Source organism: Epinephelus moara, chromosome 24, assembly GCF_006386435.1.
Source record: "Epinephelus moara isolate mb chromosome 24, YSFRI_EMoa_1.0, whole genome shotgun sequence".
NCBI lineage: Eukaryota > Metazoa > Chordata > Actinopteri > Perciformes > Serranidae > Epinephelus > Epinephelus moara.
The window spans coordinates 25,744,030-25,762,095 of NC_065529.1; the positions used below are offsets into that span (position 1 = coordinate 25,744,030).

Genomic DNA, 18,066 nt, shown 5'->3' on the forward strand with positions numbered 1-18,066 from the left:
TTCAATACTTTCATAGAATTTATATACCCCTTTACCTGCTTTATAATGAAATGACAGAACTTTGGTTTCTTTTCATAATTTTAAAGTCTCAATCTCCGAGCCTACATATCCAAGACATGACTAATTATACCTCACCTGCAGACACAAATCAACACACCTCAGTAGGGCTGTTCAGTATCATCGAGGTCCATTTTCTTTTACGTTATTTTTTTTACTTTTTTGTAAAGCCAGAAAACACTTTGCAGACAAGTCTTGTTAAGCACAAAGGTCAGGTTTAATTGTCACATTGATCCTTTAGATTTTCACAGAAACAAAACCTCAGCAGGTCCACATAATTGTATGTACAAACACTATACAGCATTTACATTCAACTCTTCCTTTTCACAGTCGGATCATTTGGCCACGAAATTAACATCTCCCACTTCAGTATGATAACTTTTCTCTCTCCGGTTCAATCTATCTCGGTGAAGCGTGCGAACATGGCCTTTCGAACAGCATCCTTGTAGGTGTCAGATGCTGAGAGTTCATATGAGCTGCCTTTAATACCCAAGCCTGTGCCCTTGGTCCTTAATGAAGCCTGTGGGGAGAAGACGGTTATTAGAGGAGACAGATTGGATGCAGGCAGTCCTTAGGTAAGAGTGCTAATTGCTTTGTGGGTGAAAAAGAACGCATTGACATGCATATCCCATCTGTCAGGAGCAGATAGGGAGATGAGAGGGTTATGCAGAAGAAAAAATGAAAAGAATTGTTGTTGGGTCCTCACCGAGATGGGAGCAGTGATGCCCTGTTGGTGGCGCCCCAGACCTTTGCCTTCCTTCCAGCCCATCGCTTGTAACATTTTGTTTCCAATGTTATCACTCGTGAGGCCGTCTTTGGTGGGCTGTTCATAGTTTCTGTCGAAGATGAATGACAGGAAATGTTAAAGGGGACCTGTTATGCTCATTTTCAGATTCATCCTTGTATTTAATGTTTCTACTAGAATATGTTTACATGTTTTAATGGTAAAAAAACCCCCCACAATATTGTCCTCTCTGTGCTGGAACACCTGTATCAACCCTCTGTGTGACACACTCAGTTTAGCGCCTGTCTCTTTAAGCCTCCCTGAGCGTACCATCATTGCAGCCGGGGGCCGACTATGACAAAGTGTCGGTGGAATAGTGGCAATTTTTACTGTGAAAAATCACCAATAAAAGCTTCAAAACACAATGATGCAGCAGGAATATAATCTGAAATCAGGGAGCATTCTATAACAGCTGCAACCAATTTTGCATGTTTCCCTGACATTATGTATCTTCTTTAGAAGTGCAGGCTGAGGCAAACGACCATATAAAGAATTCTGGCACATCGTGATGTCATACTATAGCAAGATAGAAAAAATACGGTTAGAAACAGAGTATTCAAAATAGTAGGAAACCTGAGGTTTTTGCTCACTGGGATTATTTTTAATGTTACCTCATTATTTGAAACTATGGCCAAGTTTAATATGACCGTCCGACGCAGTAAGGTTATATATAAGACACTAAACACAGAAAAGCATTATAGATACCCTTTCAAAATCTAATTTCACAGATGCTTGCAGTAAGATTTTATTTGTAGGACCTGCATCCACAAAGCTTTGTTTTCTTAGGAGACAGCATCTTCTTTCAATTGTTCTCAATGACGAGAGAGCATATGCCGCCACATGCAGCCGCCGAGAGAAAAAGGACTACACTCAATGTCTTTTTCAGAGCGGGCCAGCTTTTTTGTGCTGCCGCTCCTTTAGCTAGGCTATTGTCACAACAAAGACAGAAAAGCCCATTTGTTACATCAGATCTGCGAGTGGTGGGTGGTGTGCTTTTATCACTATACCATTGTAAGCTTGTTGTCAACAGTGCAGTCAACCCTCTGTTAATGTAGTGCTATGTTAGCTGCCTAGCTAATGTAAATGTCAAGGTATTACGATCATAAAAACAAAACCCACGCACAGTGTGCTATGAAAAAGAAAAAAAAAAAAAAATCACTGGGATGAAGCTTTTTTTTTTTGCTTTTCTGCCAAAGAAAAATACTGTGGACACACGCCCGACACTTACACTGTGGGGGTTGGTGGTTGATAGAACTTCTTCTTCGGTGCTGGAGGTTCAGGAACACCATACTTCTCCCTTCTCTCTGCAGCTCTGTCTCTGTACTTCAGCTTTTAAAACAACCATGAAACTTTGATCAATGTGTCCTCATTGACCAGACCAAAAAAAGATATCACTGATAGAGAAACATGGATTTTGAAAAAAGTCTTGAGCCAAATACCTCCGTTTCTTTCCTCTCCAGCTCCTCCAGCTCAGCTTCTGAAAGCTTCGATCTTCTCTGAATTTCCAGGTTTTGCTGAAACACATGAAAACAACTTTAATTGCCAAATAAATATCATAATCACCTACATATTCAAGACTGTATATGATCAATAATGTCATTTGCATTTGTATTGAAGCTTTACATATTGAACAGATGGCACTGTCCAGAATATTCACAGCTTCTTGCAGATTGAACGCCCGCTGTTTTACCATCCTCACCTTGTGAAGGTCGGAGAGCTGCTGGTGACGCAGCAGAGCGTCCTTGGTGGGGAACTGCCGTCGACACAGCAGGCAAACCATCCTCTTCCAGTCTGTTATTTTTCCCTCGTCATCGGGTGCTTTATCTGAGCTGCCCTCCTCTGGGTCACTGTCTCCGTTGTAAGCAGCAACCAGACTGCTCTGCATTATGAGAATGGATAAAGGATGAGGTATTATGGGATTTGTTTTTATAAATAATTGTGTAGAGGGGGAATAAGGGCAAGAACACAGACTAACCTTAGCTGTAGTCTCCTGCTCTGTGATCTTGAGTTGTTCAGTCATAAACAACGGCATCTCAAAGCCTCCCATTTGCTAAAAGGAAGCAACAAATCTCATCAACAAATTGTACGAATAAGCTATGTTATCATATTTGTGTTCTAATTTACACACAAAAAAAAATTATGAATTTTAATGAATGTGCCTTCTCAGTTAGCTCCATCTCAGTCTATGTTAGTACTGTTTCAAGTATGCTATGATGCTAATGCCATGCAAAACATGCTTAGGCCTAATATATACTACTAAATACCTTTTTCTCAAAGAGGAAGAAACCTGCATCGGCAGCTGCAGACTCTCTCCTCTCTTCCTCCTTGGATGCTCCCAAGCTTTGGAAACTGCTCTTAAAACTTTCTTTTTGCTTATTTAAGGTTTTTGCCCAGCGCTCCATGTCCTTTGCGATCTGCAGTCATATTAACAATTAGCACAGATATCATATGAATGACAAGATGTGAGCCAGAGAGAAAATTGAAATTATTGAAGTAGCATTTACCTGCTGTGCAGACTTGCTTTTGGGCTTGTCTTTTTTCTCTTTGGGCTCTTTATTGTTCGTGGCTGAGGAGCTGTTAGCCGACGCTTGTTCTGTGCTTGTGTCCGATTCAGTCGGTGCAGGAATGTACGCCTCCTTCTCACTGTCCCAGTAGAGGTACTGCTGAGTCTCGGAGTTATAGTAGTACTATTAAAGCCAAGCATAAGAAAAACTGTGTGAGCTGTTTTGGATAAAATAAATGACATACATATGGAGTGTCTGGCAGTGTATTCTGCACATACAGTACGAGGGTACATACTTGGCTGCTGGGATCATAGTACAGGCCAGTCTGTGGGTCATAATAGTAACCTGAAGACTCATCATACTGGTATGTGGAGGTGTCAGGGGCAGCTACTGATACAAAGACAGGCACATATGAAACAAAACATGCCTCATAAATTATGTAAAATCAACCTAAGGTTGATATACTCATATGCAGAGGAGCTACTGTGGAGTTAACTAATCTCACCTGTTGTGTTGGCAGCCGGGGCAGCACAGACAGTAGCCGCAACAGTGGAAGCTGCTGGTGTTACCAGTGGTGCAGTGCAAACACTAGCAATCTGTTGTGCTGCATCAGCGGGCCTCACTAACTGATGTGCCTGAGAGTGACGGGGGAACAAATCATGAGTTAGTTTTGCAGCCACCATACAACACAAGAGTTGTAAGTTATAAATTAGTAGATGTGTTTCAGTAGATGCCAAATTAATACACGGTCTACCTGTATGGCAGGCTGGCTGATAATAACAGGTTGGTAAACCTGAGCCGTCTGGGATATGACCACACCTGTGGCTGCTGGGATCAATGTCTTGATTCCTGGAGCAGCTGAAGACAGATGGTAATGATAGATTAGCTATCACCAGACGCGGCACAAAAATCCATCAAAACAGTGAGTGACTGATCCCTCTTATTACCTCCGAGTAATCCATCTCCAATGACAGGAGCCAATGCTTCCGGCTGCTGCTGCCACACTTGATAACTTTGTCCCTGTATCACAGGGAAAAAAGACAACAACAAGTCAATCATCGGTCTGGGTTGTTAAAGTCACTTTCAAAATAAAAGTAGACTGTGAGCTGACCTGTGTTTGCTGTGCATAGCCCTCTGGTAGAGCGACGTAATCAGAGGTAGTGACCGTACCTTGCTGTAACTACAAGAAAATACAGGGATGAGAGCAAATTCAGCAACAAGAAACAAGAACCTTGATTATCAACTTTACTAAGACATAATATTATAGGTATAGTTTTGAATTTTTAAATTGGGGTTGTATGGCATACTTATCAATGGCTAATGTATCACCTACAGTAGTTGGAGGTCGGCACACCTCTAGTTTGGAGAAGCAGACAGGAAAAAGCTAAGCAGCGTACTGCTGTGGACAAGAGCAGCCGCAAAACATATTTTAGCCACCTAAAAAAGGCCTAACAAAAAAATCAATATCAATTTCAGTGTATGTTATATTTAGAGTACTTCCATCATTTTACCTTGCTGTCAGGCAGCCCTTTCCAACGGGGAACTGAAGCACTTATCTCTGCCCTCTTCACAGCTACCAGACTCTTTTGACAAAAACAGCTATTTTACCTCACAGAAGACATGAGTTGCTGGTCTACGCTGCCTCAATCAGTTAATTTGTGTTATTGTGTGACTTCGGTGAACCTGAACTAACCCCTTAAAGTCACATAATAACACAAACTAGTTGATTAAGGCAGCGGTAAATCAGAAACTCCCGTGTTCTGCGAGGTAAAATGACTGTTTTTGTCAAAGGAGTGTGGTAGCTTTAAAGACAGTATAGCAATGGCTTCAGAACCCTGCCAGAAAAGACTTTCTGAAAACACTGAAAACACTCTCAATATATTTTACACTGAAATATATTTTGCTGTGGCCTCTGCCCACAACACTGCTTAGCTTAAGTGGCAGTACTCCTGTCTGCTGCTCCAAACTGGGGATGTGCCAACTGCTATCTACTGAAGGTAATAGACTGACTATGGCTAAGTACTTCATACAACCCCACTTAAAAAAATCAGAACAATCCCTTGAAGCGCCACTAAGCAATATCTTTTTAATTAATAATACTAATGGTTTCCTCTATAAGATCAGCACAACAGCAAGGACTGTATTTTACAGGGAGTCATTTGATTTACCTTGGTCACCTTTTTTAGTTTTAAAAATATCATCTCTGTAAGGATGTCTAATTAGGAATTTCAAGTGTAACACCTTTAAATGATTTAGAAATACAAAACGGTACAAGTAAAACCCTGATACCTGGCTGGATGACCACTGAGCGGCAGCGATGGCTGTGCTGGCAACAGAGAGAGCACTGGCTCTGATCCCATCAGGCTGCGCTGAGTCTCTGGAACCGGACACGGAGTGATTAGTTAAACCTACATTTTACAGCACATGCAGGATGAAAATGAGCCCTTCATTTGCTATAACTACGCTTGCATCTGAATATGGAACCTGCCTGTGGGACCAAATAAGCACCCTCCGGCAAATATGAACATGAAAGTTTAGAATAAGTGAACATATATTGTTATTTCATTTTCAGTGCACTACAAAAGAAATAATGTAAAAAGGAAAAACCTATACTATGTGGGGACAAAACTTCCCACATGCTGCAGTTCTCACATCACAGATCCAGAAGAGCTTATATGTGCTATATTCTATTATTGGAGAGCTGAATCAAACACTATGTGTGTGTGATGACTCACTTCCTAGCACTCTTGGCATAATCCACACCAATTGTTTTTCCATCCAGTTTTAGAGGTGGCTGAAGGCTCTGAAGAATGGTGAGCAGCTGAGAAGCCTCCTGTGCAGGAAGTGAAGATGCAAGATTGTTAAACGCATGAACACCCCCAAGCAAACATACTGACTGATATTGTGACTACAAATTGACGACAGAAATAACGCACCAAGGGAGATGAGAGCTGAACAAAGGCAAAGCCTCTATTCTGTCCTGTTTGCTTGTCTTTGATGAGGCGGATGTTTCCCGCTGATAGATTGGCATAGGGGGCCAGTATGTTCAAAATCCCATCAACCGTTGAAAGAGGGGCAATGTTTCTCAAAATGATCGCTGTGAATAAGATAAAACATTCATGAATAAATGTACAGTATGTTACTGGAGGAATGTACTATTTGAATATGAGGTGAAAGACACACTCACTGTCTCCATTGTAATCTCCTGGCTGTTGAGACTCTGCATTTAAACCACTTAGTCCTGGTGACTCTCCATCTATTGTACAGTGAGACACAGTTTACCATTAGTTAGTGCCGGACAAAGTGGAAGGTACTTACAGAGAAGAACAAAAAATATACGATGGGTTTGTTGAAGTGACAACTCACCAACTTTGGCCGCTCCACACCTGAAGCACTTCAGCCTCTTCCGGAAATTGTACAGACCACACTGTAATAAACCAAAGACAATGTTGAGGTCTTTTTTCGTTTCAAGAAAAAAAAGCATAGTCTGGGATCACAGTGTAGTACCTAAACACACACACACACACACACACACACACACACACACACACACACTTTATACTGAGTTATTTACATATTAGTTTGTAGCACTGTCATACTAACACAACTGTTACACCCCATGTGCAACAGGCCTGCTGATGAAACATGTACATGCTAGTACATGTGCAGTTAGGGATAGTTTGGATCTTTTTAGATGGAATTGTATGAGGTACTTATCCATAGTCAGTGTATTACCTACAGTAGATGAAGGGCAGCATGCCCCCAGTTTGGAGTAACAGACAGAGGAAGCAAAGCAATGATCTGCTTTGGAAAAGTCAGCAGCAAAGCGTATTTCAGCCACCTAGGAAAATCAATATGACTTCAAGAGTATGCTATATTTAGAATATTTTCACTGCTTTCCCTTGCTGTCTTACTGCCCTCTCTGCTGGGGAACTGAGGCTGTTATATCCATCTATGCTCACTTCAAAGCCACCAGACTCCTTTGACAAAAGCTGTAATTTTACTTCTCGAAACATGAGAGTTGCTGGTCTACTGCTGCCTTTATCACTTAGTTTTTTGTGTTATGGTGTGACTTTGGTGAATCCAAACTAACCCTTTAACACACAGAAGTCACGCAATAAAACAAACTAACTGATCGAGGCAGCAGTAGACCAGCAGCTCCTATGGTGTGTGAGGTAAAATTACAGTTTTTGTCAAAGGAGCCTGGTGGCTTTGAAGAGAGCATGATGGATTGAACAGCTTCGGTGCCCTGTTGCAAAGGGCTGTCTTCTAAATGAAACAAACACTTAAACTAATATTGATTTTTTTTAGGTTTTTCCTGCTGCCCCTGTCCACAGCTGTACATTGCTTTGCTTCCACAGTGCTGCTCCTGCCTGTTTCTCCAAACTGGGGGCGTGCCGACTGCATTTACTGTAGGTAATACAATGACTTTGGATAAGCACCTCACACAACTTCACCTCAAGAAATCCCAAGTTTCCCTTTAAGGTTCTCTATTTTTCTTTTTTTTGGTATCATGTATTTATTCTAACTCTATTTACTCAGTGCATGACCCAGAAATGTTGTGTTTCTTGTTCCTTACAACTCAGTACCCCCTCCCCTTTTTTGTTTCCTGTTTTTTTCCCCCCTATCTTAGAGAAACGTGCAGGAATTCCAATGTGCTTATACTCTGTGCCTGTGTAAAAGGCAACAAAAGCTAGTTATAAATGACACTCACTGCATTGCAAAGCCAGTTTTCAAACTTCTGTCTCCTGTTGCTGTAGTGCACCGCGATGCTCTTCCCCTGGATCACCAACTTGTTCTGCGAAAGTCAAATTCCAACAATTATTTCAAATTCCCGACAGACGCGTGAGAGCAGCTGGAACGGGAAAGAGTGGCTAGGCTTACACTCTTAGCTGCTTAGGTAGAGTGTCTCAGGGAGTAAAAAGGGAACAGAGGCAGAGAGTGAAGTTCAGAGAGAAAGCTGCGGTTCTGTGTATGAGGGAATGAGTTCTCAAAATAAAAAAAAGGTTCTAAGTGTTTGGGATCGGAGTGCTGCCAGCTCGTCCATGTTTCACTCCAGTCTTCGGATTTTTAATGGAGATGAGAAAATATCCAAGTGACTGAGCTGGAGCAGAATGTGCTATGGAACCACATATGGGATAGTCGAGACTGAACAAGACTACTTGGGCCACTCTGTGGACAGGACGAATACTCCTTTCATGGAGGAGAGGCTTATATAGCTTATTGTCCTATTTTTTTGCAGAGTATCTTGGTTAATATTCGTAACAGAACAGACAAAATATTTCATTGCATTTCCAAAAACAAGAAGTGATTCAAGACTGAATTCACAACATAATGTAATCTAAGCAGTTGAGACTATTCCGTCTGAAATAAATCAATGAGCCAAGAGTGTGATATCAAATATATTTACCCCTGATATCACAGTTTTGAGTGACCAAGGCTACCATACATTCCTACATCTAAATAACAGTTTTTAGCTCTGTATATTGCAAATATGTCACTCATGTATCGGTAAATCGGGGCTCTAATCTCCAAGAATAATTCTAAACTTGGTGATTGTTGAGGCAACCTGATTGGTCTCCATCCATCGGGTAGAATCTTGCAAGTGATAAAACTCCACGAAGGCGAAACCTCGGCTTATACCTAGAGACAGCATTCAAATATAGACGGGAGGCGTGTTAGTTAGAATGCTTTGGTGCAACATTCAAACTCACAATGGGCTTGTACAGTCCAGTTCAAAGCAAAAACGGAGGTGGGAAGGGTGCTTACAAGGTCAAGGGGATGCTGGCAGTATGGTGTTTACCATAACACGTAATGTCTGTACAGAAATAGTAGAGGGAACAGTACAAACAGTAACCTCCTTACCTGGCCATATCATCATCATATAATCAAAACCAGACTATGTGACACAAAGGATCCTCTGACAGGTGTAGTATGAGGCTTTTTTTAGGGATTGCAATAAAAGAAGCAAAGTGGGCTGTAAGACAGAACGTGGAGGTGAACAGGAGACACTCGACACTCACCTGTCCTTTTCTTCATCAAGCGTATGTCCACAGGCTGGGGCCCCTGCAGCTGCTCGAGCGCTGAGCGGATCTGGAGACAGTCAAATTCATCTGAATGCAACTACTGATCTGTTTCACTGTTTTACCAAGCATTTACATTAAGTTTTAATAACATGCAGGTAACACTTGTATCAAACTTCACGCCATTTCTCCATATTTAGAAATGATAGGCTGCCTCTTCCTTACCAAGTTAGTCAAAAAGCAGCTGACATGAGCTGCAGTCGTCGAACAAACTCAACTTCCTAACTTGTCAGAACTTGTGGTAAAGCCAGACCAAATGTGGCCAAAACCTCCCACAATCAGCTGCTTGATGATGGATAAACTGCCACGCCAGCCCAAATGTTAGGTCAACAAACGAGACAGATTGGTGCGGAAGCTGCCTCTGATTTCTAAAATGTATTCTCATTTACATTCACAAAGGATCTCAGGTGTTTCTGGTTTCAGCACCGTAACTTCACACCCATTCCAGGTCAGTTTACAGACTCAATACATCACACTCTTTACGAGGGATTCACTGCTCCTCATGAAAAATTAAGCAGAAGGCAGCATTTCTACCTATCTCTCGACACTCTGCGTGGCTTTACTCTTAAATCAGTGGCATCAGTGAGACTTGTGAGCTTACATCATCCTCTGTGACATGAAGAGAGAGACCCCTCAGCATTATAGTCTTGCTCTCCTCCTCCTGCTCCATTTTGTAGTCCTGGTCTGGATAATCTCCCTCGTATTCGTCATCGGATCTGTCACTATTGCGTCGTTTTCGGCCCCTCTGCTGCAGACAAACACACAAAATGCTGTTGTTATTAAATTTAGAACCAAGATGTTTTGTATTTTCTATTACATGTGAGAAAGTAACATGAGCTTACAATAATATTCCTATTCCCTCACCTCTGGACTGTCTCTGTCTCTGCGCTCATCAAAGCGCTCCCGGTGTCTATCATCACCCCATCGTCGATCATAATCCCTCTCCATATCTCTGCTCCGTCTTTCATGCCATTCTGGATCATCTCTCCTCCCATCCGAGCCATATCTTCCACTACGTTCACCCCGACTCAGCCTGTAAAAAAAAGAAAATGAGGGTCAGTGTGGGTACACTGAATATGTGCCACTTTCAAGTTGGATTATGCTCATTTTACCTTTTATCAGCTCCCATGGTTTAATGTAGAGGATCAAGTGACTCTGTGGAAAAATCAAAAGAGTTTTCAGCCATTGGATCACTATCAAAAATAGCTCTCAATTTCAGGGATAACATCAGAGAGATTGATGGCTTAATGACTGGAACTAATGCCTTGACTTGTTTTAACTTTATGAAGTTGAAAAGCAGATTTGACTTTAGGATTTTGTAATATAAAAACGTTTTGCACTGAAAGATGTGCTCTAAAAAAAAAGGCTGAATTTTCAATACAATATTATCATTACATTCAGATCACATATGAATGGCTAAGGTCACTGATGAAGCCAAGCCAGGGACACTAAAGGCCTGCCTTAACACGACTAACAGAAGGCGATATTACAACAATAAGAAAACTGAGCCCAACCAGCGACAACCCTGCAGAAACAGGCGGCCCTTTGCTAACACTGTAGCAACCGGGCTAGTTTAGCTGTGAGCGGTAGACGTTAGCTTCAACGTTTGATTCTGTATGGATTAGCTAACGTAACCTTAAATAACTTAGCTTAAATTAGCTGAAACAACAAATACAAATCACCGTGTTACATACCGTTTACTGGCACGGACTGCAGCATCTGATGTTGTTTTCTTCCCAGTCCTTCCGGTCAGCAGAAGACTCTTCTTCTCTGTTTTTAAGACAGATAGCAAACACATTAACTGCGCACTATCGCCCCCTACTGACACAGAGGACACAGTGAACAAACAAGCAAACAATAATGCTCTCTTATTCCTGTGAAATTAGTCTGTATTACTAAAACATCATATAAAATAAATATTACAGTTTCATATATAATTGTGCAAAAATCTGTTAAGTAATATTTATAAATGTGTATCACTGTAAAGTGTGGGCGAAATCTACACAGGATCTTAACTTGTATAAACAGTTTATAGTAACAGTTTGAATGACCTAAAACATACTTGGCCAGTAAATCTAGTTCAGTGTCTGATTCCTTTCGAAAGAAAATAAAAGATGCTGAAACCTTAATATTTGTCCTTACCCTGGCCAGATACTCTAAGTTATAGGCTGCGTCCTGTTTCCCCAGATCTTCCTAACCATCAGTCATTAACAAACTATGATACAAAAAAAAAGAATTCTGTATAATTTACAATGGTGCTGACTTTAAATAAAATTAATGTGCTTTCACTTTATATAATATTTAGGAGCAACTTACTATTGCTGCTCAGCGTGTCTGCATGTAATGCTAAGCTGTGCTTCATGGTGCTTGCATGTCTGTTTGTGCTAACATGTTTGCTGTGGTTGTTGTGTTATTGTATTGTACTAATGCTCTGTTGTTGCTTGTTGCTTTGCATGGCTTCTGTTCTGCATGGCTTCAATTTCTGTTTGCTATAATTACTGCTGTATTTATGTCTTTGTGCTGTCTTTGTCCTGTGAATTTGTCCTGTGAATTTTATCCTTTTATTGGTCTCAAAACACATTGCCAAAGGACTGCAGATAAAAATTAGCCAGCTGGCTAACACTAGCACATTTATAGAAATGTTAATTAATGTTTGTTGTCCTTATAAATAAAATAAACCAGTCAAACTACATAAACTGATTGAAAATGCTATTCCTCCTGTCTTTGATTGCCTTGGTGCAACCTACAACACATCGTCTAATATTTATTGTATGTGTGCTGTTCAGTGGTGGAAAGTAACTAAGTGTTTACTCAAGTATTGTTTTGAGGTACTTTACTGTACATGAGTATTTCAATTTTGGGGGGTAGTTCATACTTGTACTCCACTGAAATTCGGAGGGAAATACTGTAGTGTACATGTACAACATAATTAATGATGTATTATCATAATTTAAGATTAAACTTCCTTGATTCTGAGGGGAAATCCACAAGTTATGGGGCAATACATGAAATGCTTAAAATTAGCTCCATCTTCACTAGCTGTAACATTAAGGCAGTGTGTTAATACATCAGTAATTACCATTTAATTATATAATTTATCTGGTTCTGAGATGGACAATTCTACATTATGAGTACTGGCCTGCTGATGTATATTCTGATGCTAATACTTTAGTGCTTTTTTGCATTAAAACCTGCTTGTAGCTGAGTATTTCTGCACTGAGATGATGCATACAGTGTCAAACTGTGTTATTGTGTGATATTACACTGTGATAGCCAAATGCAAAAGTATAAGAGTACTTCCTCTATCGGCTCGCCCTGGGTTGTCCCCTTTGACCGCAGGCTGTCCCGCTGAGGACATCACTGGCACAGGGACACCAGCTGGCCTCTGGCCCAGCAGACACTTCCCCCCATCATCGCGGGGTGGCGCTGCAGTCCCGGTGAGATGCGGATGACCTGCAGAAGCAGAAATCTGCTCTCATCCCTGGAGTCTACACTACTGCGCGATGGCCCCGACACTGGATGCAAACTGTTAAATATAACTTAATTTACTAAACTACCTCACATACCGTATGACCTGGGTCTCTAGCAGCTGGAAGAAACACTACAAGAGGTCGCCGCCGCGCTACGACGACTCGCCTGCTCCCATCAACGGTCACCCGGACATCAGGAGGAAGGTAGCCAGCTGGCTAACATTAGCGAGCCATTAGCGTCAGCTAATTTGGGGGTAGTCACATACATTATCACTGCTGTTTTATCAAAGACCAGGTCGTCGCTGCTGTGTGGAGTTCATATGAGGTTGTCAGACGTTAGCTTGTTAGCTTGTACCTGTTATTACCGCTACCTTAACGACACTGGCTAGCTAACGTTAGCTAAATGGGCTGACAGCGCATCCCTCGGTCGTAGCTTGCCATAGCTACATCTTTGTTTAGCAAAGCATTACAATACAAATGCCTGACACTAGTTAAAACATTACCTCATTTTTTGAGACGATGAAAAGCTGTGTAAATATTGCCTGCCATGTACTGAAAGTGTTTGTTATGCTCGCCTTGCTGTCTGTGATCCTCCAGGTAAGCTACCAGGCTGTATGGCTGAACCGGAGCTTCTGCTGGACTCCAACATCCGACTTTGGGTGGTGTTACCCATCGTCTTCATCACCTTCCTTGTCGGGGTGATTCGCCATTATGTGTCCATTCTTCTTCAGAGTGACAAGAAGTTGACGTTAGAACAGGTCTCTGACAGGTACGCAATCCTCAACTGTGTGGTGGATCATATTAAAAACAAATGAACAAACAAACAATAGAAAACCCACCTGGAAGTCATGTGAATTAATAAATGTATGTTGTGTCATCTCCAAATACAGCCAGGTTCTCATTCGGAGCAGAATCCTTAGAGAAAATGGAAAATACATTCCCAAACAGGTAGGGGACTTCATCCATCAACATCAGTCATGTACAAGTTATTAAACACATCCACTGGTTTGCATTCATTTGTCACAACTGCAATGCAAAGAATACTATCACTGAAAATCTCTTTTTGTTTCAGTCCTTTTTGATGAGGAAGTTCTACTTCAATAATCAAGAAGATGGATTTTTCAAGAAGACCAAAAGAAAGGTTGTTCCACCCTCTCCAATGACAGGTAATCCCTTTTAAGTATTTACCAATATAGTACATGAATGATGATACAGTCCTCTTGGTTATAACCCACAGTGACCCTTCATAAAGACGCACATTTAAAGGTCCAGTGTGTACAATTTAGGGGGATATATTGGCAGAAATGGAATGTAATATTCATAATAATGTATTCATTTGCGTATAATCACCTGAAACTAAGAATCAGTGTGCTTTTGTTACCTTAAAATGACCTGTTTATATCTACACATTGAGCGGGGTCCTCTTCCACGGAGTCCAAATCTGGCTGTAGATATAGCCTTTTGCGTTTTCACATCAGCCGTCGTAGTTGTCAAACACTGTCTGCACACAGGAGAGGTTTCAGTTTGTTGCAAAGTGCAACCTCACCACAAGATGCTATTAAATCCTACACTGGACCTTTGAATGTAAAATGAATGCCATTAAAAGAAAAAAAGCTCTCAGGTGTTCTGTGCTTCATGTCTGTATTTGCCAAGAAACACTTTTGATGTGACACATTTGGATTTTTACATAGCAGCAAAGTCTGCACTGTTGTTATCAATGATATATATGTATAAGAGCTGTCCTTCGCAAAACGTTTTTTAAGTGCATCTTGCTGAACTGTTGTTGTTGGTATCTTTCCACAGATCCCAGCATGCTGACAGACATGATGAAAGGAAATGTCACCAATGTGCTTCCCATGATCCTCATTGGAGGCTGGATCAACTGGACATTTTCAGGATTTGTAACAAGTAAGGATCTCAATCTCTTGCAGATCTTGCTGTTTGTGGTGCAGAATGTGTAAGGAACAAAAAAAGACTTTTACCAGATAAGATATTGTTGTTAATATGGGAATATTGACTTCTTTCTAACCTGTGCTCTATTTCATACAGCTAAGGTTCCCTTCCCTCTCACTCTGCGCTTCAAACCCATGCTGCAGCAAGGAATAGAGCTGCTCTCACTGGATGCCTCCTGGTAAACTAACAGAACAAGATCTGTGCTGTATGAGTCATAATGTAATAATCTCCAAATGCTTAAGATACTGTGTGACCTTCTTCTCATCTGTTCTGTCTCTGTGTGTTTATCATGTAGGGTGAGCTCTGCCTCGTGGTACTTCCTGAATGTGTTTGGACTAAGAAGCATGTACTCATTAATTCTAGGCCAAGACAATGGTAATTTTAGCTCATTTTAAGAGAATTTCAATTCTTTTGTATGGTAATTTGTAGTTTTGATAACATGAAAGTGTTTTCTCAGAGGGTTTAACAGTAATAGTAACTTTGTCATACTGTAAGGAATTAATTGATTCACACTTAAAGGTCCAGTGTGTAGGATTTAGGGGCAATTGTACATACTATTCAACTATGTTTTCATTATTATAATCTCCTTTAACTAAGAGTTGTTGTGTTTTTGTTACTTTAAATAAGCTGTTTATTCCTACACACATAGCAGGTTCTCTGTCTTGGAGTCTGACATGTTGTTCTACAGTAGCTCAGAACGGACAAACCAAACACTGGCTCTAGATAGGATCTTTTACGTGTTGATGTTGGCCACCCTAGATCTGCAACACACTTGCCACATGGGAGAATCTGGAGTTCTGCGACGTCACCGCTAGATGCCACTAAATCAGGCATATCCAAAGTCTGGCCCGGGGGCCAATCGTGGCCCATGGACCACTTTGCAAAGGCCCTCAGCTTGACATTCATATATGTATATTATACTGTATGTGGTCCACCAAACAATATTGGTTAATCAAGCAAGGTCACTTTGTATTTTTTCCATTCACCTCACAATGGTCAGACTGTCATACAATTTTTAGACATACACCTAGTAGGAACTACGCAGGTGGAACTAATGTGTTTCCATAAACAGACCCGCCGATCCATCTCACGCTCCATTCTACCCTCACTCGTGAACAAGACCCCAAGATACTTGAACTCCCTCCCTTGAGGCAGTAACTCTCCCCCAACCCGGAGAGGGCAAACCACCGGTTTCCGACAGAGGACCATGGCCTCAGACTTGGAGGTGCTGACTCTCATCCCAACTGCTTCACACTCGGCTGCAAAACGCTCCAGTGCATGCTGGAGGTCACGGTGTGATGGAGCTAACAGAACCACATCATCTGCGATAAGCAGGGATGCAATTCTGAGGTCCCCAAACCGGACCCCTTCCTCCCCCCGGCTGCGCCTCGAGATCCTGTCCATGAAGATCACAAACAGGATTGGTGGCAAGGGACAACCATGGTGGAGGCCAACACCCACCGAGAACGTGGTTGACTTCACACCGAGTATTTGGACACAGCTCTCACTGTGGTTGGTTACCCAACCGCAGACATTTCCTGTCATGGCAAAGAAGCTTAAAGTTGACAGTGAGAGCCGCCGTTTTTGAGAGTGCTGGAATGTTGAATACATTGCCACTCAAAGATGATACAGATGTGTGTGTCTTGTTTGTTTGTTTTTTGTTTTTAATAACCCATTTGATGCGAGAAGCAGCTGGCCCCCAGCTTTTTTCACATTATCTGACAAGTTTGGACAATCCTCCACTAAATCCTACACACTAGACCTTTAATATTGAATTGAGCTTTAGTTTTTTAAGTTAGTAGAGACATTTTCCTATCGTTATGATATGAAAAGGATGAAAACAGTATATAATTGCAAGTTTAGACTACAGATACATCCTGGCTTTATCTATTCTGGAGCAGCTTTGCATTCAGATAAATATTTTTCATTCCCAGATGGTAATTGTTCTGTTGATGCAATCCCCACAGGTGCAGACCAGTCCAGGATCATGCAGGAGCAGATGAGTGGTGCCGCCATGGCCATGCCTGCAGATACAAATAAAGCTTTCAAGGTATACACTGTAGTTTCAACATGATTAATTAATGAGGGAGGGCTTTGCTCAGTTGTTCATGTGATGTCCGTCCTTGTTTTCAGGCTGAGTGGGAGGCACTGGAGCTGACCGATCATCAGTGGGCGCTGGAGAGCGTAGAGGAGGATCTGATGAGCAGAGAGCTGGACTTTGATGGCATGTTTAGCAAGGAGCTGCCAAGTGGCATCTTCTGACGGCCTGGTCACTTTTACTCGGAGCCTTCAAATCTGAATTTTGATCATTGCAGGGATTTGTTTTTCGGTTAAAGCCACAGAGATGGGACAAATCCCTTCATGTTATGCAAAAGTTTACATTCACTTATTTGTGGTCCTTGTCTGTTCACATGTATTTACCTTTCCATTCCTGTCCATAGAATATCTGAAATAACTTAAAATACACTGGTTCTGCTGCTGTAACACACATATTAGAAATCACTGCTTTATTTCACCTTTTGAGGGAAGGAGACGTTTGGGAGAAAGCAAGTGGCTTTTTGCTTATTGGAATGCATTATTAGCTTGCAACTGTACGTATGCCATAATAATACCATTAGGTATTAGAATGTGAACTACCTAGTGCTTCTTTTTTCTTATGTCATGCATAACTCAATATCCATGTATCACCACGGTTAAACAATAGGACACAGTACCATTTTACAGGTCTGAATGACGTTTATTTAACTATACTTTAACAATCTTTAATGACTCCTGTGTTAGAGCATAGATAGATCTGCTGTTCTGTGTCAGCTGCCTAAAGTTGGAAGTGCATAGACCCAAGACTGATTAGGTGTTGGCAGAGAATGTTTGTGTGATTGAAATATTGTGTTTTGAGGTATTTAGATGGATTATTTTGTAATGTAACTCCCTGTGTTTTGTACAGCATAAAGCCTGTTTTGACAAAATAACTGGTTTTCTTATTTGCAGTGCACTCCAACACATAAACTTAACATGCAAATGAGTAATTTGACTAATGTGAACCATCCCTCAGGCTATCAATTTGCAAAGGGAGTCAGTGCTGAAGTTTGTAGATGCCCCAGAGGAGGTCACAACAATACACCAATGGTTCTGTAAAGTTGCTCCTCTGGTGTACTGCTGACATACGCCGTTTAGCATCTAACTGAGTGGTGTGTCGATGGTGATGACAGAGCATT

General features: G+C 41.3%; 2 protein-coding genes across 4 annotated transcripts; one reads left to right on the forward strand and one right to left on the reverse strand.

Moving 5' to 3' along the window:
- Positions 1-258: 258 nt before the first annotated feature.
- On the reverse strand, positions 259-13,419 carry LOC126386752 (RNA-binding protein 5-B-like). Of its 3 annotated transcripts, none has more exons than XM_050039312.1 (26): positions 13,402-13,419; positions 11,123-11,198; positions 10,541-10,583; positions 10,293-10,461; positions 10,030-10,173; positions 9,369-9,438; positions 8,915-8,988; positions 8,060-8,143; positions 6,712-6,772; positions 6,533-6,601; positions 6,282-6,442; positions 6,081-6,178; positions 5,635-5,722; positions 4,457-4,525; positions 4,293-4,365; positions 4,100-4,203; positions 3,851-3,980; positions 3,641-3,735; positions 3,346-3,528; positions 3,106-3,255; positions 2,817-2,891; positions 2,541-2,720; positions 2,281-2,355; positions 2,070-2,170; positions 764-893; positions 259-577 (listed from the first exon to the last, which is right to left on the reverse strand). In XM_050039312.1, exons 3-26 carry the CDS (start codon positions 10,555-10,557, stop codon positions 452-454), a joined length of 2,526 nt encoding a protein of 841 aa, XP_049895269.1. In that variant the 5' UTR covers positions 10,558-10,583; positions 11,123-11,198; positions 13,402-13,419; the 3' UTR covers positions 259-451. The 3 variants fall into 3 exon arrangements, with proteins under 3 accessions (XP_049895269.1, XP_049895267.1, XP_049895266.1); XM_050039310.1 differs by having other exon boundaries at positions 3,641-3,732; positions 10,030-10,176; XM_050039309.1 differs by having other exon boundaries at positions 10,030-10,176.
- On the forward strand, positions 12,841-17,820 carry emc3 (ER membrane protein complex subunit 3). The gene is made up of 9 exons (XM_050039316.1): positions 12,841-13,102; positions 13,496-13,667; positions 13,789-13,846; positions 13,971-14,064; positions 14,702-14,806; positions 14,948-15,029; positions 15,147-15,226; positions 16,819-16,901; positions 16,985-17,820. Exons 2-9 carry the CDS (start codon positions 13,513-13,515, stop codon positions 17,111-17,113), a joined length of 786 nt encoding a protein of 261 aa, XP_049895273.1. The 5' UTR covers positions 12,841-13,102; positions 13,496-13,512; the 3' UTR covers positions 17,114-17,820.
- The last annotated feature ends 246 nt before the right edge of the window (positions 17,821-18,066 follow it).

Bases quoted from the DNA above. Each gene is read 5' to 3' on its own strand.
- emc3 (XM_050039316.1), top strand. From the start codon at position 13,513: ATGGCTGAACCGGAGCTTCTGCTGGACTCCAACATCCGACTTTGGGTG. The intron at 15,227-16,818 runs GTAATTTTAGCT...CAATCCCCACAG, and splicing joins AATTCTAGGCCAAGACAATG to GTGCAGACCAGTCCAGGATC. The intron at 16,902-16,984 runs GTATACACTGTA...CCTTGTTTTCAG, and splicing joins ATACAAATAAAGCTTTCAAG to GCTGAGTGGGAGGCACTGGA.
- LOC126386752 (XM_050039309.1), bottom strand. The intron at 6,602-6,711 runs GTGAGTTGTCAC...ACTGTACAATAG, and splicing joins GTGTGGAGCGGCCAAAGTTG to ATGGAGAGTCACCAGGACTA. The intron at 3,529-3,640 runs GTATGTACCCTC...TGGCTTTAATAG, and splicing joins ACTATGATCCCAGCAGCCAA to TACTACTATAACTCCGAGAC.